General features: G+C 43.0%; 1 protein-coding gene across 1 annotated transcript; it reads right to left on the bottom strand.

Annotated features, from left to right (window-relative positions):
* Positions 1-23,269: 23,269 nt before the first annotated feature.
* On the bottom strand, positions 23,270-26,762 carry LOC123071412 (MDIS1-interacting receptor like kinase 2-like). Its single transcript, XM_044494959.1, has 5 exons — positions 25,871-26,762; positions 25,149-25,726; positions 24,458-24,866; positions 23,675-24,406; positions 23,270-23,586 (listed from the first exon to the last, which is right to left on the bottom strand). Exons 1-5 carry the CDS (start codon positions 26,760-26,762, stop codon positions 23,270-23,272), a joined length of 2,928 nt encoding a protein of 975 aa, XP_044350894.1.
* Between the last annotated feature and the right edge of the window lie 231 nt (positions 26,763-26,993).

Consider the following 26,993-nt stretch of genomic DNA (forward strand, 5'->3'; position numbering starts at 1 on the left):
ACGGGTCTAGCGCCGATAAATCTGAGGAGATTAGTATGGATAGTCTGAACACACTTATTAAAAAAGCGAAAGAAAATGGCACTAAGGAGAATGATGGGAATGCGAAAGAAAGTGGCACTAAGGAGAATGAAGGGAATGCGAAAGAAAGTGGCACTGAGGAGAATGAAGGGAAACGCAAGAGAAAAAAGTCAAAGCATATTCTTTCACCCTTCCAGCAGATCGGTGGACGTAAACGTCCAAACAAAAGTATGTGTTATGTACTTTGTTTTGAAGATATTTCATTCCTTCCATGCACAATTTATTTACTCATTGTTTGATTATATTTTAGGTTTGTTTGGTATAAGAGACGTTCTGATTATTACCGATTACATTACTGAGGATCACATAGAGGCCGCGAAGGATTATATCAAGACACTATCAGACTCGGTGAAGCTTAGTAGGAAAACTGTCGTGCACATGATAGGAATTGCTGGGGAAACATGTACACCTGATATGCTTCAAGCCATCATCGTGAAAAAATGGTTGCATGGCGGTGTAAGTATTACAACAATTATATGAAGTTGTACATGTCATATTTAATTTTTTCTAAGAGGAGTATTGCTGTTATGTTATTTTCAGGTCATCAATAGTTATTGCAACCATATGCAGACCCATAATCCTCGTCCTGACCGTCACATTTTATCATCTTGGGTGTCACACTGGCTTATTCTTCGTGCTGAAGGAAAGGTTAAGAACTCTAAGCACCATTTTATGGAGCATTTCACAAACCAAAATAAAATGGTGTCTAGAGTTAATGACGAGTATTTCATTACAGATAAGGTATTTCACATTTGTATGATCCTTCGTAGTACATAACTAATTGTGTGTCCAAGAACTTGACTAAACTTTGTTGTAGGCATACTTTCCTTTTCATGTGGAAGAAAGTCACTGGATAACAATTCTCATGCACAACAAGAAAAAAGAGTTTCAAGTTTTAAATTCTACTGGTAAATGCAGCAAGGCAGTTCTTAAAAAAATAAGGCAGCTGGTAAGCTTCTTTCTTTACATGTAACAAGATAGATAGTACTAATTAGTTATGTATTTCATATGAACTTCACATCTATATTTCAGAGGGTAGAAATAGCTAAAGATACCTTGGAGGTGAACTCCCTTGTACAAACGGAACATCCAGACGTATCTTCCTACGCACACGAATGGATATTTGAGTTTGGTCAAGCTGAGGTGAATGCTTCAAGGGGACGCATTCTAGCTGAAATACTTTTTTCAGAGTGCAACACGATGGAAACTGTGAAAGAGAAGATTTTGAAGATCATGGACAAGAAATTAGTTTGTTGATGGGTTTTTGGCTACGAGAACATTCTTTTTCTTATTATCGCAACTAAATAAATGTACCGTTGATAGCACTAGGAACAATTTTAATATTATGACATTTCTTATTGTAATGGGCATGATTATGCACGTCCGCAACTAAATAAAGGTGCCGTCGTTGGTACTAGCTACAATATTTATTTTCCAACTATATATGTTAAGCTGCTATGTGCTATATGTTGGGGAACGTAGTAATTTCAAAAAATTTCCTACGCACACGCAAGATCCTGGTGATGCATAGCAATGAGAGGGAAGATTGTAATCTATGTACCCTTGTAGATCGACAACGGAAGAATTTAGTTGATGTAGTTGTACGTCTCCACGGCCTGAGCGATCAAGCACCGAAACTACGACACCTCCGAGTTTTAGCACACGTTCAGCTCGATGACGATCCCCGAACTTCGATCCAGCAAAGTGTCGGGGAAGAGTTTCGTCAGCACGACGGCGTGGTGACGATCTTGATGTACTACTGTCGCAGGGCATCGCCTAAGCACCGCTACAATATTATCGAGGACTATGGTGGCAGGGGGCGCCGCACACGGCTAAGAATATGATCACGTGGATCAACTTGTGTGTCTCTGGGGTGCCCCTGCGTTCGTATATAAAGGCTCAAGGGGGGGGGTGCGGCCGGCCTAGAGGTGGCGCGCCAGGAGGAGTCCTACTCCCTCCGGGAGTAGGATCCCCCCCCCCAATCCTAGTTGGAATAGGATTCGCGGAGGGGGGAAAAGAGAAAGGGGGGCCGGCCCCCTCTCCTTGTCCTATTCGGACCAAGGGAGGGGAGGGGCGCGCGGCCCATCTTAGGCCACCTCTTCTCTTTTCCACTAAGGCCCACTAAGGCCCATATAGCTCCCGGGGGGTTCCGGTAACCTCCCGGTACTCCGGTAAAATCCCGATTTCACCCGGAACACTTCCGATATCCAAACATAGGCTTCCAATATATCAATCTTTATGTCTCGACCATTTCGAGACTCCTCTAATGTCCGTGATCACATCCGGGACTCCGAACAACCTTCGGTACATCAAAATGTATAAACTCATAATATAACTGTCATCGAAACCTTAAGCGTGCGGACCCTACGGGTTCGAGAACAATGTAGACATGACCGAGACATGTCTCCGGGCAATAACCAATAGCGGGACCTGGATGCCCATATTGGCTCCTACATATTCTACGAAGATCTTTATCGGTCAGACCGCATAACAACATACGTTGTTCCCTTTGTCATCGGTATGTTACTTACCTGAGATTCGATCGTCGGTATCCAATACCTAGTTCAATCTCGTTACCGGCAAGTCTCTTTACTAGTTCCATAATACATCATCTCGCAACTAACTCATTAGTTGTATTGCTTGCAAGGCTTAAGTGATGTGCATTACCGAGAGGGCCCAGAGATACCTCTCTGACGATCGGAGTGACAAATCCTAATCTCGAAATACGTCAACCCAACATGTACCTTTGGAGACACCTGTAGAGCACCTTTATAATCACCCAATTACGTTCTGACGTTTGGCAGCACACAAAGTGTTCCTCCAGCACACGGGAATTACATAATGTCATAGTCATAGGAACATGTATAAGTCATGAAGAAAGCAATAGCAACATACTAAACGATCGGGTGCTAAGCTAATGGAATGAGTCATGTCAATCAGATCATTCAACTAATGATGTGATCCCGTTTAATCAAATGACAACTCTTTGTCCATGGTTAGGAAACATAACCATCTTTGATTAACGAGCTAGTCAAGTAGAGGCATACTAGTGACACTCTGTTTGTCTATGTATTCACACATGTATTATGTTTCCGGTCAATACAATTCTAGCATGAATAATAAATTTTTATCATGATATAAGGAAATAAATAATAACTTTATTATTGCCTCTAGGGCATATTTCCTTCAGTCTCCCACTTGCACTAGAGTCAATAATCTAGATTACACAGTAATGATTCTAACACCCATGGAGCTTTGGTGCTGATCATGTTTTGTCCGTGAAAGAGGCTTAGTCAACGGGTCTGCTACATTCAGCTCTGTATGTATCTTGCAAATCTCTATGTCTCCCACCTGGACTAGATCCCGAATGGAATTGAAGCGTCTCTTGATGTGTTTGGTTCTCTTGTGAAATCTGGATTCCTTTGCCCAGACAATTGCACCAGTATTGTCACAAAAGATTTTCATTGGACCCGATGCACTAGGTATGACACCTAGATCGGATATGAACTCCTTCATCCAGACTCCTTCGTTTGCTCCTTCCGAAGCAGCTATGTACTCCGCTTCACATGTAGATCCCGCCACGACGCTTTGTTTAGAACTGCACCAACTGACAGCTCCACCGTTTAATGTAAACACATATCCGGTTTGCGATTTAGAATCGTCCGGATCAGTGTCAAAGCTTGCATCAACGTAACCGTTTACGATGAGCTCTTTGTCACCTCCATATACGAGAAACATATCCTTAGTCCTTTTCAGGTATTTCAGGATGTTCTTGACCGCTGTCCAGTGATCCACTCCTGGATTACTTTGGTACCTCCCTGCTAGACTTATAGCAAGGCACACATCAGGTCTGGTACACACCATTGCATACATGATAGAGCCTATGGCTGAAGCATAGGGAACATCTTTCATTTTCTCTCTATCTTCTGCAGTGGTCGGGCATTGAGTCTGACTCAACTTCACACCTTGTAACACAGGCAAGAACCCTTTCTTAGCTTGATCCATTTTGAACTTCTTCAAAATCTTGTCAAGGTATGTGCTTTGTGAAAGTCCAATTAAGCGTCTTGATCTATCTCTATAGATCTTTATGCCTAATATGTAAGCAGCTTCACCGAGGTCTTTCATTGAAAAACTCTTATTCAAGTATCCCTTTATGCTATCCAGAAATTCTATATCATTTCCAATCAGTAATATGTCATCCACATATAATATCAGAAATGCTACAGAGCTCCCACTCACTTTCTTGTAAATACAGGCTTCTCCGAAAGTCTGTATAAAACCAAATGCTTTGATCAGACTATCAAAGCGTTTATTCCAACTCCGAGAGGCTTGCACCAGTCCATAAATGGATCGCTGGAGCTTGCACACTTTGTTAGCTCCCTTTGGATCGACAAAACCTTCCGGTTGCATCATATACAACTCTTCTTCCGAAAATCCATTCAGGAATGCAGTTTTGACATCCATCTGCGAAATTTCATAATCATAAAATGCGGCAATTGCTATCATGATTCGGACAGACTTAAGCATCGCTACGGGTGAGAAGGTCTCATCGTAGTCAACCCCTTGAACTTGTCCAAAACCTTTTGCGACAAGTCGAGCTTTGTAGACAGTAATATTACCGTCAGCGTCAGTCTTCTTCTTGAAGATCCATTTATTCTCAATTGCTTGCCGATCATCGGGCAAGTCAACCAAAGTCCATACTTTGTTCTCATACATAGATCCCATCTCAGATTTCATGGCTTCAAGCCATTTTGCGGAATCTGGGCTCACCATCGCTTCTTCATAGTTCGTAGGTTCATCATGATCTAGCAGCATGATTTCTAGAACAGGATTACCATACCACTCTGGCGCGGATCTCACTCTGGTTGATCTACGAGGTTCAGTAGTATCTTGTCCTTAAGTTTCATGATCATTATCATTAGCTTCCTCACTAATTGGTGTAGGTGTTGCAGAAACAGTTTTCTGTGATGTACTACTTTCCAATAAGGGAGCAGGTACAGTTACCTCATCAAGTTCTACTTTCCTCCCACTCACATCTTTCGAGAGAAACTTCTTCTCCAGAAAGTTTCCGAATTTAGCAACAAAAGTCTTGCCTTCGGATCTGTGATAGAAGGTGTATCCAATAGTTTCCTTTGGATATCCTATGAAGACACATTTCTCCGATTTGGGTTCGAGCTTATCAGGTTGAAGCTTTTTCACATAAGCATCGCAGCCCCAAACTTTCAGAAATGACAACTTTGGTTTCTTGCCAAACCATAGTTCATAAGGCGTCGTCTCAACGGATTTTGATGGTGCCCTATTTAACGTGAATGCGGCCGTCTCTAAAGCATAACCCCAAAACGATAGCGGTAAATCAGTAAGAGACATCATAGATCGCACCATATCTAGTAAAGTACGATTACAACGTTTAGATACACCATTACGCTGTGGTGTTCCGGGTGGCGTGAGTTGCGAAACTATTCCGCATTGTTTCAAATGTACACCAAACTCATAACTCAAATATTCTCCTTCATGATCAGATCGTAGAAACTTTATTTTCTTGTTACGATGATTTTCAACTTCACTCTGAAATTTTTTGAACTTTTCAAATGTTTCAGACTTATGTTTCATTAAGTAGATATACCCATATCTGCTTAAGTCATCTGTGAAGGTGACAAAATAACGATATCCGCCACGAGCCTCAATATCATCGGACCACATACATCTGTATGTATGATTTCCAACAAATCTGTTGCTCTCACCATAGTACCGGAGAACGGTGTTTTAGTCATCTTGCCCATGAGGCACGGTTCGCAAGTCCCAAGTGATTCATAATCAAGTGGTTCCAAAAGTCCATCAGTATGGAGTTTCTTCATGCGCTTTACACCGATATGACCTAAACGGCAGTGCCACAAATAAGTTGGACCATCATTATCAACTCTGCATCTTTTGGCTTTAACATTATGAATATGTGTGTCACTACTATCGAGATTCAATAAGAATAGACTACTCTTCAAGGGTGCATGGCCATAAAAGATATTACTCATATAAATAGAACAACCATTATTCTCTGATTTAAATGAATAACCGTCTCGCATTAAACAAGATCCAGATATAATGTTCATGCTCAACGCTGGCACCAAATAACAATTATTTAGGTCTAACACTAATCCCGAAGGTAGATGTAGAGGTAGCGTGCCGACCGCGATCACATCGACTTTGGAACCGTTTCCCACGCGCATCGTCACCTCGTTCTTAATTAGCCAATCTTCGCTTAATCCGTAGTCCCTGTTTCGAGTTGCAAATATTAGCAACAGAACCAGTATCAAATACCCAGGTGCTACTGCGAGCATTAGTAAGGTACACATCAATAACATGTATATCACATATACCTTTGTTCACCTTGCCATCCTTCTTATCCGCCAAATACTTGGGGCAGTTCCGCTTCAAGTGACCAGTCTGCTTGCAGTAGAAGCACTCAGTTTCAGGCTTAGGTCCAGACTTGGGTTTCTTCTCTTTAGCAGCAACTTGCTTGCTGTTCTTCTTGAAGTTCCCCTTCTTCTTCCCTTTGTCCTTTTTCTTGAAACTAGTGGTCTTGTTGACCATCAACACTTGATGCTCCTTTTTGATTTCTACCTCTACAACTTTCAGCATTGCGAAGAGCTCGGGAATAGTCTTATTCATCCCTTGCATATTATAGTTCATCACGAAGCTCTTGTAGCTTGGTGGTAGTGATTGGAGAATTCTGTCAATGACGCAATCATCTGGAAGATTAACTCCCATCTGAATCAAGTGATTATTATACCCAGACATTTTGAGTATATGCTCACTGACAGAACTGTTCTCTTCCATCTTGCAGCTATAGAACTTATTGGAGACTTCATATCTCTCAATTCGGGCATTTGCTTGAAATATTAACTTCAATTCCTGGGACATCTCATATGCTCCATGACGTTCAAAACATCGTTGAAGTCCCGATTCTAAGCCGTAAAGCATGGCACATTGAACTATCGAGTAGTCATCAGCTTTGCTCTGCCAGACGTTCATAACATCTGGTGTTGCTCCAGCAGCAGGCCTGACACCCAGCGGTGCTTCCAGGACGTAATTCTTCTGTGCAGCAATGAGGATAATCCTCAAGTTACGGACCCAGTCCGTGTAATTGCTACCATCATCTTTCAACTTTGCTTTCTCAAGGAACGCATTAAAATTCAACGGAACAACAGCACGGGCCATCTATCTACAATCAAACATACATAAGCAAGATACTATCAGGTACTAAGTTCATGATAAATTTAAGTTCAATTAATCAAATTACTTAAAGAACTCCCACTTAGATAGACATCCCTCTAATCTTCTAAGTGATCACGTGATCCAAATCAACTAAACCATGTCCGATCATCACGTGAGATGGAGTAGTTTCATTGGTGAACATCACTATGTTGATCATATCTACTATAAGATTCACGCTCGACCTTTCGGTCTCCGTGTTCCGAGGCCATATCTGCATATGCTTGGCTCGTCAAGTATAACCTGAGTATTCCGCGTGTGCAACTGTTTTGCACCCGTTGTATTTGAACGTAGATCCTATCACACCCGATCATCACGTGGTGTCTCAGCACGAAGAACTTTCGCAACGGTGCATACTCAGGGAGAACACTTCTTGATAATTTAGTGAGAGATCATCTTATAATGCTACCGTCAATCAAAGCAAGATAAGATGCATAAAAGATAAACATCACATGCAATCAATATAAGTAATATGATATGGCCATCATCATCTTGTGCCTGTGATCTCCATCTCCGAAGCACCGTCATGATCACCATCGTCACCGGCGCGACACCTTGATCTCCATCGTAGCATCGTTGTCGTCTCGCCAATCTTATGCTTTCACGACTATCGCTACGGCTTAGTGATAAAGTAAAGCATTACAGCGCGATTGCATTGCATACAATAAAGCGACAACCATATGGCTCCTGCCAGTTGCCGATAACTCGGTTACAAAACATGATCATCTCATACAATAAAATTCAGCATCATGTCTTGACCATATCACATCACAACATGCCCTGCAAAAACAAGTTAGACGTCCTCTACTTTGTTGTTGCAAGTTTTACGTGGCTGCTACGGGCTTAAGCAAGAACCAATCTTACCTGCGCATCAAAACCACAACGATAGTTTGTCAAGTTGGTGATGTTTTAACCTTCGCAAGGACCAGGCGTAGCCACACTCGGTTTAACTAAAGTTGGAGAAACTGTCACCCGCAAGCCACCTATGTGCAAAGCACATCGGGAGAACAGGTCTTGCGTAAGCGTACGCGTAATGTCGGTCCGGGCCACTTCATTCAACAATACCGCCAAACCAAAGTATGACATGCTGCTAAGCAGTATGACTTATATCGCCCACAACTCACTTGTGTTCTACTCGTGCATATAACATCAACACATAAAACCTAGGCTCTGATGCCACTGTTGGGGAACGTAGTAATTTCAAAAATTTCCTACGCACACGCAAGATCATGGTGATGCATAGCAACGAGAGGGAAGAGTGTGATCTACGTACCCTTGTAGATCGACAACGGAAGCGTTTGGTTGATGTAGTCGTACGTCTCCACGGCCCGACCGATCAAGCACCGAAACTACGGCACCTCCGAGTTTTAGCACACGTTCAGCTCGATGACGATCCCCGGACTTCAATCCAGCAAAGTGTCGGGGAAGAGTTCCGTCAGCACGACGGCGTGGTGACGATCTTGATGTACTACTGTCGCAGGGCTTCGCCTAAGCACCGCTACAATATTATCGAGGACTATGGTGGCAGGGGGCGCCGCACACGGCTAAGAATATGATCACGTGGATCAACTTGTGTGTCTCTTGGGTGCCCCTGCCTCCGTATATAAAGGCTCAAGGGGGGGGGTGCGGCCGGCCTAGAGGTGGCGCGCCAGGAGGAGTCCTACTCCCTCCGGGAGTAGGATTCCCCCCCCCCCAATCCTAGTTGGAATAGGATTCGCGGAGGGGGGGAAAGAGAAAGGGGGGCCGGCCCCCTCTCCTTGTCCTATTCGGACCAAGGGAGGGGAGGGGCGCGCGGCCCATCTCAGGCAACCTCTTCTCTTTTCCACTAAGGCCCACTGAGGCCCATATAGCTCCCGGGGGGTTCCGGTTACCTCCCGGTACTCCGGTAAAATCCCGATTTCACCCGGAACACTTTCGATATCCAAACATAGGCTTCCAATATATCAATATTTATGTCTCGACCATTTCGAGACTCCTCGTCATGTCCGTGATCACATCCGGGACTCCGAACAACCTTCGGTACATCAAAACATATAAACTCATAATATAACTGTCATCGAAACCTTAAGCGTGCGGACCCTACGGGTTTGAGAACAATGTAGACATGACCGAGACATGTCTTCGGTCAATAACCAATAGCGGGACCTGGATGCCCATATTGGCTCCTACATATTCTACGAAGATCTTTATCGGTCAGACCGCAAAACAACATACGTTGTTCCCTTTGTCATCGGTATGTTACTTGCCCGAGATTCGATCGTCGGTATCCAATGCCTAGTTCAATCTCGTTACCGGCAAGTCTCTTTACTCGTTCCGTAATACATCATCTCACAACTAACTCATTAGTTGTATTGCTTGCAAGGCTTAAGTGATGTGCATTACCGAGAGGGCCCAGAGATACCTCTCCGATGATCGGAGTGACAAATCCTAATCTCGAAATACGTCAACCCAACATGTACCTTTGGAGACACCCGTAGAGCACCTTTATAATCACCCAGTTACGTTGTGACGTTTGGCAGCACACAAAGTGTTCCTCCGGCACACGGGAGTTACATAATCTCATAGTCATAGGAACATGTATAAGTCATGAAGAAAGCAATAGCAACATACTAAACGATCGGGTGCTAAGCTAATGGAATGGGTCATGTCAATCAGATCATTCAACTAATGATGTGATCCCGTTTAATCAACTGACAACTCTTTGTCCATGGTTAGGAAAGATAACCATCTTTGATTACCGAGCTAGTCAAGTAGAGGCATACTAGTGACACTCTGTTTGTCTATGTATTCACACATGTATTATGTTTCCGGTCAATACAATTCTAGCATGAATAATAAACTTTTATCATGATATAAGGAAATAAATAATAACTTTATTATTGCCTCTAGGGCATATTTCCTTCACTATATGCTTATGTGATGATGATGCCGCCGTCTGCTGGCTCGTAGAGTTTCATATAAATGGAGGCAGACGGCTGGCTTTATGTGCAATATTATTATGTGATGATAATATCAGCCGTTGTTTGTTGGTTCTTAGATGCACATATAAATGCAGGCGGACGCCTCCTCGTTTGCTAAAAAAAATTGACTAGAAAAAAAAACAGCCCGACCTTCCCTTGTGGACCCAGGGACTGTGCATCCAACCCAAATCTAGCCAACAGGCGACTCGGGCGGTCGATGCGGACCCCACAAGGGCCCACAAGTAGGCCAACGGGGCTGACAAGGAGCTTGTAACAGAGGAGTTCGAGAGAAACAGCCGACGCGGCTATTTAAGCCGGTCGGTGCACCCTTCCGTTGGCGAGGTGGGATTAAATAAGGCGGTGTGGTCGACGCAACGCTGACGAGGCTCCATGTCTTGCAACGTCGCCGCTCGGCCCATGTCGGCCCAGTACGACAGGGCCAGCCTCGCCCCTCCCCGGCCCAGTCACCGTCGTCTCACGCGCCCGACGAAGGAGTTTAGTCCCACCTCGGAAGCTGACGGGGGTGATGACCAGCTTAAATATGCCGGCGTGCTACACAGGTCGAACTCCTCTGCTAGTACTGCTTGAAATCGCCGCCCCGTTGGACCCGGCTGCTGGGTCCTTGATGGGCTTTATATGGACCTCCCGAGTCGCCTCGTTGGCTTGATTTGGGTTGGGAATATAGCCCAACTTGCGGTCCAGTAGCCGGTCGGGCATTTTTTTGCACAACGACGGTCAGCTATGTTTTTTTGCACAACGACGGTCGGCCATGTTTTTTGCAACAGGTACAGTAACAAAAACGCAGCATATTAAAACTATGAACTCTTTCACATAGCAGTACAAATAAGATGGCAATTCATTAAACAAATATGATGTGTCATATCACATAAGTATTTTCATCACACATAAATAAATCGAGACATAAAGTTTTCTGCCACACAAGTACGAACAAGATCAACATAGTTTATTCGGACTAGACTCATGCGACCGTTTTTATTCTTCCAACATAGCAAGATGCTTCTCTACGCCCAATTCCTGAACATAACATAAAAATATGGGTGAGAAAATATAGTTTGTAAAACCGAAGTACCAACATAACAAAAATTAATAAGGTAGCATCTTACTTCTAGTTTTTTCGACATGTAGCCTTGTTATGACCTGGTAGACTACACAGAATCAACAAGGGACCACTTTTTTTCTCTGTAAAATCTTTTGGCCTACCATTCTTTGTAATATCGGGGCCCCCCTTTGACCGCCCCTTCTTAGGTGCACCCTTCGTCGAAACTTTCTCAGGATCACCAATACCAGGCTCAACTTGTTGCGCTTGACTTGCCTCCTTCTTAAGCTTAGCATACATTCTACTTCCTATAAGTTCCTCCTCTGGTATCTTTTTCTGCGCTATTATGTTGTCTAGACACTTCATCAACTCGTCAAACAAGAAGGGATCATTTGCTGCAACATGAGCTGCCTCTGCAGTTTTTATGCTTATTTGACTATACCGGTCTCTCTCTAATGGCCCTGACCAACCCCATCCAAACATATCACTCTTCCGCTGCACAGGCAATCCATCTCTCGCATTTTTTGACGACCGATGAAGGACACAACACTTTGGTATTTCAGTTATGCTCAGATGATGGAGAACAAAAAGAATGTGTTTGCATGGCAGGCCTTTCCGAACCATCCTAAGACAACTACATGTTATAGTTTCTTCTGAGTTACCTGGTTCATAAACAACATTATACATGAACTTGTGGTTATCCTTCCATGTCACCATATGTGTCTGACGCTCAATTCCCACGAGCGTCTCAAATATCTCCAGCTGACCCATCTTGTGCAAATCATCTTGCAGGATGTAAAAATTAGCAGGTGTGAATACTTTGGCGGCATGCTCCTCAAGTGCCTTATATTCAGTAACCGACGGTGGTTCTTTTTGGTGTGCCTCACAGTCATCGTACGCCTCATTCTCATGCAGGCGAACTATACAGTTCTCATAATGCACAACCAAATCAACTATTGTCATACCGTAGTCCAGGTGTAGGTGAAGGCAGGAGTTGAGGCTTTCGCTTCTCTGGTTACTTCGCATACCAAGGAAAAAACCATCGGAAAGAAATGAAGCTGCCCAAAGTCTCTTCTTCCTGTACATCCTGTCAAGCCACTCTTTAGTTCTATCCATCTTCCACTTATTATAGAAAGCGGTCCATCTCTGCTCAAAGTTCGCTTGAGAGGTGGCATAGTATAGGAGCGATCTGAACTCATCCAGTGACTTGTAATGCAGGTGCCTCTGCATATTTTTCTCGATATGCCAGGAGCAAAGACGATGGAAAACATCTGAAAGCACAGTCGGAATAGCTCGGATCATTGCAGCGTCACCATCTGTGATTATTGACTTTGGCTTCACCTGGCAGTTTGCCTTCAGAAATGTCTGCAGCAGCCACACATATGTCCCTTCCGTCTCGTCAGCAATTATGGCACATCCAAACACTGTGGTGCAACGGTGGTTGTTAACTCCGACAAAGGGGACGAACGGCATACCATATCTGTTCATCTTATACGTGCTATCAAACACAACCACATCTCCGTAGTCCTGATAGTCCCTCCGCGACTGTGCATCACACCAAAACATAATCTTCAGTCGCCCTTCCTTGTCACGCACATACTCAAAAAAAAACTCAGGGTCCTTCTCCTTCCCGCTCCTCATAATGCCAACTGCCGTCTTTGCGTCACCTTTTGCTATGAGCTTCATCTTTTCTCTGCAATAAAGATTGTAAATATCCCTCCTGATAAGCCCGCACTTATAGTACGAACCGTATCTGCTGATAAAGTTGTCCATTATTATATGCTTTCTTATCCCGGCAGCTTCCAATGCCAATATCTCTGCCCTCGTGCCTTCTCCAATCCGTCTGTGAGACCACAGAAAACAAACCTCGTCGGGTCTAGCCATCGCGTGGTTGTGATCATCCACGAATGACGCGACAAACCAAACACCACGTTCTCTGTCCAGCTTCACCACCATATGTGCACCGCAATCGCAACGAGTCTCCGGTCTAAGCCTGCGCTTGCGGCCCTCCATGGTTATAAACTTGCTCTGCCTTCTACCTGCCCTGGAGCAAAGAAATCTCCGGTACCGTATCATTCCTGAAGCACCTTGTTTGACTTTCTGTTTTCAGATGCTAAACCCGTTCTCTTTGGCGTGATTGTTATAGAATATGTATGCATCACCTTGCGACCGAAAGGTCATAGCCATCACCTTCCAATGTGTATCCACCATTTGCTGCTGCCTTCGAGCCTCCTCAATGTCGATCTCCCACTCATCGTGATGACCGCTAATATCGTCTGACTCCTCCTACAAAATTCATATGAAAATGTATATGTTAACTACTATGGTTTAATTCATAATATTCATCGATGTACAACATCTATCTACGAACCTGGCTCAAGTTATCCGCGAATGATTCCTGTAAACTATTTTCCACATTGTCAACATCCACATCTTCCTGCAAATTTGTATACATAGAGAAATAGTTAGCCATGCCATACATTGCAGGTTCAAAGATGAAATCAAAATATACGGCACTTACGTTTTCACTATTTGCGCCATGTTCATTATGATCAAAATCCTCCGGAGGCAAGATATCAAATGACGACACGGAATCGTTGTCGCTGCTGTCATCATCTTCATTAAAAATATCGTTATCATTCCGAGTCGCCTTATTAGTACCATTATAATCCCCCGTCAATGCGGTTTGTTCATCCATGGCAACACGCCTAACTGACCAAACTGCATAACATTATGAATTCATCACGTGTTAAGTTTGTACTGTGGATCATGCCCAACTGCAACTCTATCTGCCTACAACATGCGGTCGTCCGGGGAGGCGCCGCTGCGACGGCATGTTTACTCAACCATAAACCCTAGATCACTATGTGTGACTCATATCATCTAGCATGCTAGGTTTAGACGAGGAGATTAGATGGCAAACCTTCGGCCGCGGAGTAGACAGCAGCGACGTGCAACACGAGGGTTAGATGGAAGACGGCAGCGACGTGGAAGACGAGGGCCGCGGTGTAGACGTCGCCGACGTAGGTCGACGCAGGGACGGATCCGCGGCATGCGGACGACAGCGCGGTCAGTCGCAGCCGACAAGCCGTCCGACGGCGACGTGCAAGATGAGGGTTAGATGGAAGACGGCGGCGACGTGGAAGACGAGGGCCGCGGTGTAGACATCGCCGACGTAGGTCGACGCGGGACGGATCCGCGGCGACGTTCAGATGCGGCGTCGGATGGGGTTCAGTCGGCGGCGATCGCACAGTTAGAAACTGGGCGTGATCGACGTGCGTGAACGTCGGGCGGGCGAGAAGATCGTGCAGCTGACTTTTTTCCTCTACACGTGCGGCGGTTTTTTTTATTCGTCAAGGTATACGGACGTCGGTCTATACGGTATGATAGGAGGTGGGCATACGTTTTTTCCGTATGACCATTATGCCTTTCTATGTTTTGTTGGGGGGGGGGGGGGGGGTCTACCGAAGCAACACAAGGGCTTATCTCACCCATAGCCCAGCCGCCACACTCGGCCATTAGTCCCACTAACCCACAATCTTATCCATGTCCAGGAATCTCTACAGGATCCTAACGACTAGGCTAATGACATCCATGCAGCTAACTGCTCCTAGCTAATTGCACGGCCAAGTTCAGTCTTTACGCAGCCACACCAACGACCACGGACCCAGCCAAACTAGCATGCACACGACCGGCTCAACCTGATCGTAGCCCGTTGTTCTCCAACTTTGTCGCGTCTCGCTGCTTCTCACGGCCTCGCCGTATCGCACGACATCATCGGCATCTCGTCGTGCTCGCCGCGTCGCACGGCAGCCTGGCGTCTCGCCTTCTTCACGCGCATAGCTGAAGCATCATTGTCCCACGTACACTTCCCTAGATCATATAAACTACATGCAAACTCAAAGCAAACTAAAATGTAGATACATGAATCAAGATTCACTAGTGCAGAACCGGGCAATAGCACCGGTTCGTAAGGCCCTTTAGTGCCGGTTTAGGAACCGGCACTAACGTTTCGGCACTAAAGCCCCCCCCCCCCTTTAGTACCGGTTCAGCACGAACCGATGCTAAAAGGGATCCACGTGGCACGAGCCAGCTCCGGGGGCCGGGAGCCCTATAGTACCGGTTGGTAACACCAACCGGTACTAAATGCTTGTGGGTTTTTGTTTTATTTTGTATTTTTCAATTAAATTTGTGTTATCAATTTAATTTAGGATTGTTTTACGTTATAATGAGTTGTAGTCGTCATCATCATCATCATCGCATATTAATAAATAAATAAACTCTAGCTAGCTAAAAATCATCATAGTCGTCTAATTACCACTATTTAATCATCATAATCATTACCGCTAGCTATCTAATCATCATCAACGCTGGCTAGCTTAAAGAGGAAACATTCACTTTGTAACAGAAGGAAAGATATCATCAAGTTCAACATAATCATCACCAACATCGAAGTTCAGGACACGGACATGAGACAAGTACTAATTAAGAGCATGAACTAGTAGCTATTGATCCTGCTGCTCCCTCTCAGGTAGAATAACATAGAACATGTATAGCTCTCCTGATTCATCATACTGGAGCATGCAGATGAATCTGTCTTCTAATCTTGGGTTGCGCTTCTCCTTGCTGCCCCCTAGTACTTCTCTGTGATTGTTAACAATTTTTCTCCAATCTTTCACTATTAAGCATTCTTCACTTTCAGAAATCCTGAATGCACTCATGTGCAATGTAGGAAATCTTGGTCGTAAGCTAACCATTGACATGCGACCTTTTGTCTCGATCCACTGAGGCACAACTGTCATCGGAAGTCCCTGTTGAAGAACACCGTATAGTAATTAATATACTAAGCAATGAAAGTTTAGCTTCAAAAATAATGTATGCAAAAGATGCACTAATTAAGGACAAATATTTAAAATCTTAGCATCTTTCGATTATAGATGTGACCGTAGTTCAATACGATCACCATTGGTCGCACGTTTTGAGTACTAACATTTCTAAGTTTAGAAAAAAAAATTGTCTTGACAGTATTAAGATCCTCAAGCCATGAAACATAATGACTTATCTCCTCGCAGTTTAGTTGAGCCTCGGGGCAGTAGTAGGTCCTGTCTACCAAGCGCCGGACATGTTTACTTGAACCGAAATAAGCTGACAATACAAATTAGTTGTCAACTATTTTTGAATAAACTGTATCAAAGACATCAACACATATGCATGTATGGTTAAGAAAAACTCACCAAATGGTAGAACTGGAGGCGTTTGCACATCAACCCAGATGTCTATATTACCTTCAATATCATCTTCCGGACGAATATCAAAGGTGATAACCATATCAGGCTCAAATGCATAAGCCTTGCATAGTGCTTGCCAAGTTTTGCATTCAAAATGGGTGTATGTGTCTCCATTATATAATTTGACGTTGAAAGTATACCCATGCTCCGTCTTCAAGTAAACTCTCTTTACCTCCATATCATCTATAGCACTAAAACCTATCTTATCCAAGACAAAAATTCTTGCATGGCAGGGGATGCGCTAGTAGAATAGTGAAAATTTAAAATTATAAGTTGAAGCAAATGAAGCATAAGTTTTGCATTCAAATAATAATTGACAAAGTGACTTACTGTATCAACTTCGAATGTCTCATCCAGCTTGATGCTGAAGCGCCTACCATCAACAAGGAAATTTTGGTCGCACAGGCCGCGCTGGTCTTCACAGTGTTCGCACATAATAAAATCTTTTTTGTCGTCAGATGACATTTCCTATGTTCATATAGGTGAAACATTAAACACCTATATCTAGCCAAATATATATTCATCTAACATTTGACATTAATATATCTAACTATATATTCAATTGACATTACTATATATTTAACTTTTCTATCTAATTCATCTAACATTCGACATTAATCTAACATTTATATAAACTCAAAATATATAAAAAATAAATAAATAAACAGAAAAACTCATTAACAAATAATATTTTAATTAGATCATCAAATCTCAGATACCTAAATTTTTCTTACTAAAAATAAACTAGTTATATTAATTATTGAACTAGTTCAAATCTCATATACCTAAATTTTCTTACTAAAAATAAACTAGTTATATTAATTATTCAACTAGTTCAAATCTCATATACCTAAATTTTCTTACTAAAAATAAACTAGTTATATTAATTATTGAACTAGTTCAAATCTCATATACCTAAATTTTCTTACTAAAAATAAACTAGTTATATTAATTATTCAACTAGTTCAAATCTCATATACCTAAATTTTCTTACTAAAAATAAACTAGTTATATTAATTATTGAACTAGTTCAAATCTCATATACCTAAATTTTCTTACTAAAAATAAACTAGTTATATTAATTATTGAACTAGTTCAAAGCTCATATACCTAAATTTTCTTACTAAAAATAAACTAGTTATATTAATTATTCAACTAGTTCTAATCTCTAGTTCGACAATTTTACTATCTAGTTAGCTAATTCATCTAACATTCAACATTAATCTAACATTTGATCATCTAATTAACTTTTCTAAAAAACAGAAAATAAGTAAAAAAAATGTGTGTGTATGTGTGTATGTGTGTGTATACGTATATGTGTGTACGTATGTGTGTATGTGTGTGTGTATGCGTGTGTGGTATATGTGTGTGTGTGTGTGCCGCCCCGTACGCCGCCGCCCCGTACGTACGAGCGGGGGCGTCGGCGTACGGGGCGGGGGCGGCGGCGTACGGGGCGGGGGCGCCGGCGTTCGGGGCGGCGGCGGCGACAGACGGCGGCGCGCGGCGTTCGGGGCGGACGACGCGTGGCGCGGCGGCCGGGTACGCGCGAGGAGAGAGCGAGATACGTACGGACGGCGGCGCGGGACGACGATGGGACCGCGGCGCGGGACGACGACGGACGGCGGCGCGCGGCGTTCGAGGCGGCGGCGGGGACGACGACGACGACGACGGGCGACGGGCGGCGACGACGGGAGCGGCGCGCGAGAGGTTGACGAAAGAAGTGGGGAGATGTAACTGAAATTTCGTAAGTGTTGTATATATAGGGTGAGCCTTTAGTACCGGTTGGAGCCACCAACCGATACTAAAGGCCTACTTTGGCCAGGCAAAGAGGCGGGAAGAGCAGGCCTTTAGTACCGGTTGGTGGTTCCAACCGGTACTAAAGGATGGTCTTTAGTACCGGTTGGAGCCACCAACCGGTACTAAAGGCCTTGCGCTGCCACCCCAAAGTTTAGTCCCACCTCGCCCGGCGAAGGACAGCCGCACTGGTTTATAAACTCAGCCGCGGCTACCTCTTCGAACTCCTCTATATAGCAGGCTTCTGGGCCTAATTAATTAGGGCGCGCTGCCCTGTGAGTCTGCTGGCCCTTCTGGGCCTGCATTTGCTACACACCCTAGGTCTGGCAGGCCCACTGGGCAGCGCGCCAACAAATTTTTTATATTCTTCTATTTATTTTTGAGTAGTTTTTTATATAGTTTTTCTTTTCTGCATTATTTATTTTCTTCTATTTATTTTTGAGTAATTTTTTTGTATAGTTTTTTTATTTTCTGCATTATTTATTTTCTTCTATTTATTTTCTTCTGGAAATTGAATGCTGCATACTGAACAATTAGGTAAATGACCAAACCACTGGGCAGCGTGCCAACAAATTTTTTATATAGTTTTTTTTCTGCATTACTTATTTTCTTCTATTTATTTTTGAGTAGTTTTTTATATAGTTTTTTATTTTCTGCATTATTTATTTTCTTCTATTTATTTTTGAGTAATTTTTTTGTATAGTTTTTTTATTCTCTGCATTATTTATTTTCTTCTATTTATTTTCTTCTGGAAATTGAATGCTGCATACTGAACAATTAGGTAAATGACCGAAAAACAACAAATGATGTCAGAACATGTTGGAAATTGATGACATCGCTTTAAATGCTGGATACTGAACACAAAAGAAGTCCGGAGTTCAAATAAGTTTAAAAAACATTGAAGTGGCCATGTAACAGATGAGTTCTCGTCCGAAACCCTGATACTCGGAAAGAGTATGTCCAGTTTGTACACGAAGTGCGTCTAGTTTTTGCCGTGACCCTCTCTACTCTTCCGCGCATGCTATGCGGGTGATATGATGATACCATGCCAAGTTTCAACATTTTCAGGATTCATTTTGTAGTGATTTTCAATTTCACGGTCATTTAGCTCTCTAAACAATTAGGTCAATGACCGAAAAACAACAAATGATGTCAGAACATGTTGGAAATTGATGACGTCGCTTTAAATGCTGCATACTCACGGCTTATAAACCGCTCATACTGCCTCTCGCTTGGCGAAGATCACAAGATAGTTTGGTTAAATTGCATTACTTGTAAGTCCAGTTAACATGGATGCTTATGATGCAAGAGCAACAGCAAAAGTGAAAATTTGGCACAAATAGGTAGTTGTGTAACTAAAATAGGTAGGAGGAGAGATAGCTCTTATGTCACAAAAAAGAAGTTGTATCAAACCTTTTATGTCGGATCTAGAACAAACCAATCGGTATCGCCATCATACAGCCCAACCGTGGCTCGTGATGCATATATATGCATATCAAATGCAGGGTTGGACGTATGATGGTGAATCCGAATGATTTGTATTCAGTCGATGAACTGGTAGATGTATGCAGTCGATGAACTGGTAGATGTATGTAGTCGATGAACTGAAAGACTTATGCAGGGAAGGCGAGAGGTGGGCTATATATAGGGTCGTCTGGCTCACAAAGTGATTGTGGTAGTTTCCATCCAACGACTCACATGAGCTAGGAAGAAACACACCCTTGATCCAACGACTCGCAAGAGCTAGAAAGAAACACACGATCCGTGTGATTCTTCCTGATTGGTGGGATGCACATTAGTACCCACTCTGGGCTTCGGTGAAAGTTGTAGAGGGGCTAGGGTTTCGCCATAGAGGGGCTCCGGAGCATCGGGATGGCACGAAAAGCTAGGAGTTGGCATACCATGTGTTTAAAAGTGCTCTTAGGGTGGTACATGCCAAATATTCACTCACTCCTTGTGTAGGGTCTTCACCGGCATCGATTCCTCACTCTGAGTCTAAGTACTTATAGGCTGAAAGTACCATAACCGACGAACATGAGGGAATCTTGTGTAGAGGTGGTTCATGCCATTGTTTTGGGACTTCCTAGAGACCACCCTAACAAAACCAAGCAAAGAGTTGCACATTAGTACCCACTCCGGACTCCGAAACCCTGATACTCGGAAAGAGTTTGTCCAGTTTGTACACGAAGTGCGTCCAGTTTTTGCCGTGACCCTCTCTACTCTTTCGCGCATGCTATGCGGGTGATATGATGATACCATGCCAAGTTTCAACATTTTCAGGATTCATTTTGTAGTGATTTTCAATTTCACGGTCATTTAGCTCTCTAAACAATTAGGTAAATGACCGAAAAACAACAAATGATGTCAGAACATGTTGGAAATTGATGACGTCGCTTTAAATGCTGCATACTAAACACAAAAGAAGTCCGGAGTTTAAATAAGTTATTAAAAATAAAAAAGAGGTGCAATGCTGGTTAATTTGCTTCAAGCCATTCGGAATAGTGTAGACTGCACTGCACATAGCTCAGTGCAATCTATGCTATTCCGCAAGGCTTGAAGCTAATCAACATGTAGGTGAGCATTGCAACTCTTCGTCATTGTCTGTGCACTCACGGCTTATAAATCGCTCATACTGCCTCTCTCTTGGCGAGGTGAGACTAAAAACAGCTTGCCATAACCTCATTAGTACCGGTTCGTGGTACGAACCGGCACTAAATGGTGATGGTGGGGCCATAGCCTGACCGCAGGCTGACACAGCCTCTTTAGTACCGGTTCGTGGCATGAACCGGTATTAAAGGTTCGCCACGAATCGGTACTATTGATCGCCGCCACGAACCGGCACTAATGTACACATTAGTGCCGGCTCTAATTCAAACCGGCACTAATGTACTTCACGTTTGACCCTTTTTCTACTAGTGATTAAGTCTAACATGCTCCATGCTCCTGGCCTTAGTAAAATTAATGTAGCTGATTATCCTGTAGCATTCAATCATTGTTTTTGTGGCAGCAACCTATGAATCTAGTTCTAGTGCTCTAATCTCTATACTCCACATGCTTTCTCTACATGTATGGAGGGCAGTGTGACATGCTGTACAACCAAACATACAATCTTGCCCATGTTTCTTTCGCATATCAGAGAGAATGAATGATGCTCAACAGACTGTATCGATAGTTTCCTATCAAGTTCTTGGTTGGTAGGTTTTGATACCTAGCTCCTAGATTTATGTTGAAGTTTCTTTCATTTTACAGACGACTGCAATGAAGGCTGCCAATAAAGAGCTAAAAGGGATGATGAAGACTGTCGGGATTGAAGATATAGATTTACAAGGAGCAGATCAGGAAGATGACAGGAGGCCGTCAAGGCATGCGCAGTGAGGATCCTCAAGCAGTGCAAGATGTATGCATATATATCTTCTCTGCCCATGATAATGTTGATAATCAGTTTTGATGCTTGTGGCAGTAGTATTGCTATCACAGAAGATACAATAACTTCTTATCAAGTGATATAGTAATATTTTTGAGTGGTATCAGAACTTCTCTTCTGTACATTTATGTGTTTACTTTGAGAACTTTCCTCCTATTGTTAAGAAAATGATGCTGCTATGTTTTATTTTTTATCACACCATCTTGTATCTTTGTTCCATGTCAATCTTGACAACCAATGCTTGAAATTAAGTTTAGCAGTAAATTATTTGTTGTTTCATCTTAAGGACAAGGACTACATACTCCTGGATACGATGCTGCATCATAAGCACAAGGACTTCACACTCCTGCCCTACAGCCCTAAGTCTTTTTGACTTAGTACTATGGTAATTTTCTTCTTTTATGCACCTAGGTCCGCGCGTTTACATTCATTTGTTCTTGTCTGCACATTGACCACTTGATCATTATGATTGTTTCTTCTGTGATCAGGGTATTTTACTTTGAGTCCCGTAGAACAATAAATCGGAATTAAATGACACCATGACAGTTTTGGATTACATTTTTTTTCATGTTCGTGTTCGTGGGAGCAAAAGTAGATAAAAAGAGACATATTTGCACACCATTCCAAGTACCCTTGCAGACAACAGCTGACAGAAAGTGTCACATATGGGCGTTACGTCTAAACAAATATAAGCATAGATACCACATACATGTTACAAGCAACCAGCCAAACAAATTATATTAATGCATGTTAGAAATTGGGAAGTAAACACATATGAACAATATCAAGAAGACAGTACGCTAATTTTTACGTGGAAAACCCTTGCAGGAAATAACACAGGCACACGACGGTGATCTTTTACTGTATCAGGAGAGTATCTACAAAGCCATAGACTTACAATGAGCCATCAACTCATCCCAAGGTATATATATATTGTTGGGGTAGAAACGGGAGGTAGAAGAATTAGTGAACACTAGGGACATTTGCGCTGCGTAAAGCGTTGCAGCTTTTCTGCTTTGTTCTACTTTTTTTATTTAAACAACTCATTAGCTCAACTAGCTAACACAAAGGTCCTAATCTTGTGCCATGACCAAGCTTCACGGACGTGCCATCCCACGTCCCTTGACCATGCCTACGGTTGGTACTCGTGCCATCCCACAAGGCGATCGTAACAACATGCAGCTACTGATCTGGCCATGTCGTGAACAGGCTCACCCTGCATGGACCGGTTTTTATTGTTACAAGAAATAAGATCTACGAGATGACATGAATGGATTTCATACTTCAACATATATAGGTGGCATATGAGTGACTCCAGGAAAAACGGAAACATAAATCGGCTTCCGCTATGATAGACCATGGCTTCTCACTAGGTTTCGGATCATATACCAACATGCATCCTTTACTTGCTGTAATGTAAGTGGGCTGAAAGGCATATGAGTGTTTGGTGTGCCTCCCGCATGGTCGGCCTTGCTTGTGGAGAAGATTCCAAGCAAGAAAAGGCCAGCTTAATGAGAAGAGATAAGTTATTCTCTTCTGTTATTGTTGGGGTGGTTGGTCGTTGGTCCAGAATATCTTTCACCAACATAGCTTGTTTCTCGCTTGGCAAACTAATGTCTAATTTATCCCTTGGATGCTTTCCCATCACTAGATCTAGCATAACCACGCCAAAGCTATATACATCACATTTCTCTGTCACAACAGATGTGTATGATAGTTCTGCACAAAATCAAAACATTAGAATGAGGAACAAATGAACTGAGATGAATTTTTATGATGTAAGAAGAAAGGTTATACTTGTACATACCAGGAGCTATGTAGCCATATGTTCCTGCTAGTGCACTCCAGTTTGATGAATCGGGCTTAAGAATCCTTGCTGTGCCAAAATCCGAGACAAAAGCCCTGAAGGTTATATCAAGCAAGATGTTGTTACTCGTGATATCTCGATGGATTATGGGTGGACTGCATTCATGGTGCAAATAAGATATTGCTTGAGCCACATCAGTTGCAAGAGTTATTCTCTTCTGCCAATCTAGTTCCTTTGCTAGCTCCTCATTTTCCAATGACCCGTGGAGGCTGCCCCTCTGAATGTACTCATAGACAAGAAATTTATACACTGGATGGGAGCAGAATCCATACATTTTGACGATGCTTCGTTGTCGGATCTGTGATAAGATTTCCATTTCACTTTGAAATCTTCTTTCGTCATCCAACTCTTCTTCAGTCTGATGAAGCTTCTTCACAGCAACTATATGTCCGTCTTGGAGTTGTGCCTTATAGACTTTGCCATATCCTCCTGTTCCAATGATGTACTTCTCGTCGAAGTCTTCGGTTGCCCTTACAATATCATCAAATGCTAATCTTCCATCAAAATTCCAAACAGAGAATAGGTCCCTTCCTTCAGCAGTAACACTTTCTTGTTGTTTTCTATTATTACGACTAAGCATTATTATGACGGCAATTGCAGCAACAATGTTGAAACCCACAACAAGAACAATTGGCAAAAGCAAAGCAAGTGTCTTCCGTTTATGGTGACCTGCTACTGGAGTTGAATAACAAGGTGGCAGGCCAGAAAGGTTACCACACAGACCTTTATTGGGAAGAAACCAACTTGCTGAAGCATTTTGAAGTAGCCGTGCTGTTGGGACTGGTCCTTCCAAGTTGTTGTAGGACACATCAAGTGTTGACAGGCTCACCATGCTTGCAAAGGAGGGTGGGATGCTTCCGCTGAACTGATTATGTGATAAATTCAGAAATTCTAGCATCTCCAACTTCCCGAGTTGCTGCGGCAACAGAACACTGAGGTTATTGTTGCTCACATCTAACATGATTTGTAGGCCTGCTAAATTTCCAATCGCACCACGCAAACTCCCACTAAAGTTGTTGTTGTTGATCTTCAAGGACAATAGTTTCATGCAGGCCCCTAGTTCCCTAGGTATTAATCCACTCATCCTGTTCCCAGATATATCAAGGTATCCTAGATTGCTTAGCTTTTCTACCTGTGTAGGTATGGATCCAGATAATTGGTTTGATGATAAGTTAAGGTTATATAGTTTTGCTAAAGTGCAGATTTCTGGTGGAATCTCACCGCTCAGATGGTTAGAATCGAGTCTTAGTTGTTCTAGGTTGGACAATTTAGAAATGACTGGAGGTATGGAACCCGTGATCATATTTTGTGCTAGACGTAGCACCGTTAGTTGAGTACATGCACCTATATTTGGTGAGATGTGCCCAGAGAGTCTATTCGATTGCAAGATCATCTTTATGAGTTGTGGATACACACCAAAGTGTTGAGATATATCTCCTATTAGATGGTTCGATTGAAGGTCAATTTCAACCAAACTCGTACATGTCTTTAAACTCCTTGGAATGGGGCCATTGAACATATTAGAGAAGGCAATGAGAGATTGAAGTTTGCCACCTGAACAAATATTTGAGGGTAAAGGTCCTGAAAATGAGTTGTTAGACAACTCAAGTGTAACAAGGCTGATGAGATCTTCAAATTCTTGAGGAAGAGAACCTGATAAGTTGTTATCAAAGACTAGTAGTTCTTGCATGCTTTGCAACTTCCCAAAAGTTCTAGGTATTGAGCCCGAAATTTGATTCTGAAACAAGTATAAATATTTGAGGTTTATCAGATTGCCAATCTCTTGGGGAATAGAGCCAGATATTTGGTTATCGGACAAGTCCAATTCTCTTAGATTCAATAACATGCCCAATTCTAAAGGTATTGCGCCTGTGATTTCATTTGTATAGAGATAAAGTACATTGAGCATAGTGAGGTTTCCTAGTTCTGGGGGTATTGGACCTGTGATTTGATTTGCATAGAGAGAAAGTTCATTGAGCACAGTGAGATTCCCTAGTTCTGGGAGTATTGAACCAGTTATTTGATTACTATAGAGTTCAAGTTGGTTTAGAATAGCGAGGTTCCCTAGTTCTGGGGGTATTGAACCTGTTATTTGATTTTTGTAGAGAACAAGTTGGTTTAGCTTAGTGAGTTTGCCTAGTTCTGGGGGTATTGAACCTGTGATTTGATTTTCAAAGAGAAAAAGTTGGTTCATCTTAGTGAGATTGGTTATGGAGATTGGAATTGGACCTGAAAAATTATTTGAACTAAGCTCAAGAATTTGCAAATGGACTAGCGTGCCTAGTTCTTGTGGTATAGGCCCTGAAAGTTGATTACCATACAGGTACAAAGTATTTAGCCGGCTCAGATTTCTAAGGGTTTTTGGTATTATGCCGCTTAAGATGCTATTGCTTAGCTGTAGAATTTGCAGGTTGACAAGCCTTCCAATCTCCTCAGGAATGGGACCTGATACCATGGTTTGGTGAATGGCGAGATCAGTTAACATTGTTAGGTTGCCCAGAGACGCAGGAATATGTCCTGTGAGTCTGTTAAATGAGAGCTCAAGCACCCTCAGACTTTGCAGGCCACCAATCTCATCGGGAATTTTCCATGTGAGCTGGTTGTAGGGAAGGTAGAGTTCCAAAAGTGATGACAGGCAGCTGATACTAGCGGGTAGTGCACCATGGAGACTGTTGTTGCTGAGGTCAATATATGTGAGGAATGGAAGGGCTGAGAAGTTGAGCTCACCAAGCTGGCCATGGATGCCAGCATCTGGCAGGGAGATGTTGGTGACCACCCAGGGCCTGCGGCGGCCATGGCGAACAGCTGCGCACATGATGTCCGTCCAGTTGCACAAGCTTGTGTTTTCCTGCCAAGAGCTCATCTGCAGCGGTGGGCTCGCAAGTGTAGCTTTCCAGCGGAGGAGGGCTATTCGTTGAGATCTCCGTGAGATCCCTCCATGGCGTGCCGCATGTGCTTCTTGCAAGAGAAGAAGGCATGGCACCAGCAGTAGGCAAAGGTACAGCAATGGTGTCAAGGGAGCTCCCATTTTGCTGCCTGGTGTTTGCATGTTGTTTTTGGTTGGGGATTTGATTCAGCGCACACTTCAACTGTATTTATACTTAACTAGTGTTTTGAGGTCCTCTGTTCTTCAGTGTCTTTCTCCATCATATCTATGCCAGCTGGTTGCCTATTAGCTCTTCGGATGCTAGCACGCCCCTTTGGCAGCTGCTGCTGGGCAACCTGTTTTTCTTCTTCAGTGTTGGCAGCCTATTTTTCT

The sequence above is a fragment of the Triticum aestivum genome, chromosome 1A (genome assembly GCF_018294505.1).
Source record: "Triticum aestivum cultivar Chinese Spring chromosome 1A, IWGSC CS RefSeq v2.1, whole genome shotgun sequence".
NCBI lineage: Eukaryota > Viridiplantae > Streptophyta > Magnoliopsida > Poales > Poaceae > Triticum > Triticum aestivum.

Coding starts and splice junctions, on each gene's coding strand:
- LOC123071412 (XM_044494959.1), bottom strand. CDS start 26,762: ATGGGAGCTCCCTTGACACCATTGCTGTACCTTTGCCTACTGCTGGTG. Junction 25,727..25,870: donor TTCAATACCCCCAGAACTAG/GCAAACTCACTA, acceptor TCCCAGAACTAG/GGAATCTCACTGTGCTCAAT. Junction 24,867..25,148: donor ATATATCTCAACACTTTGGT/GTGTATCCACAA, acceptor ATACCTACACAG/GTAGAAAAGCTAAGCAATCT.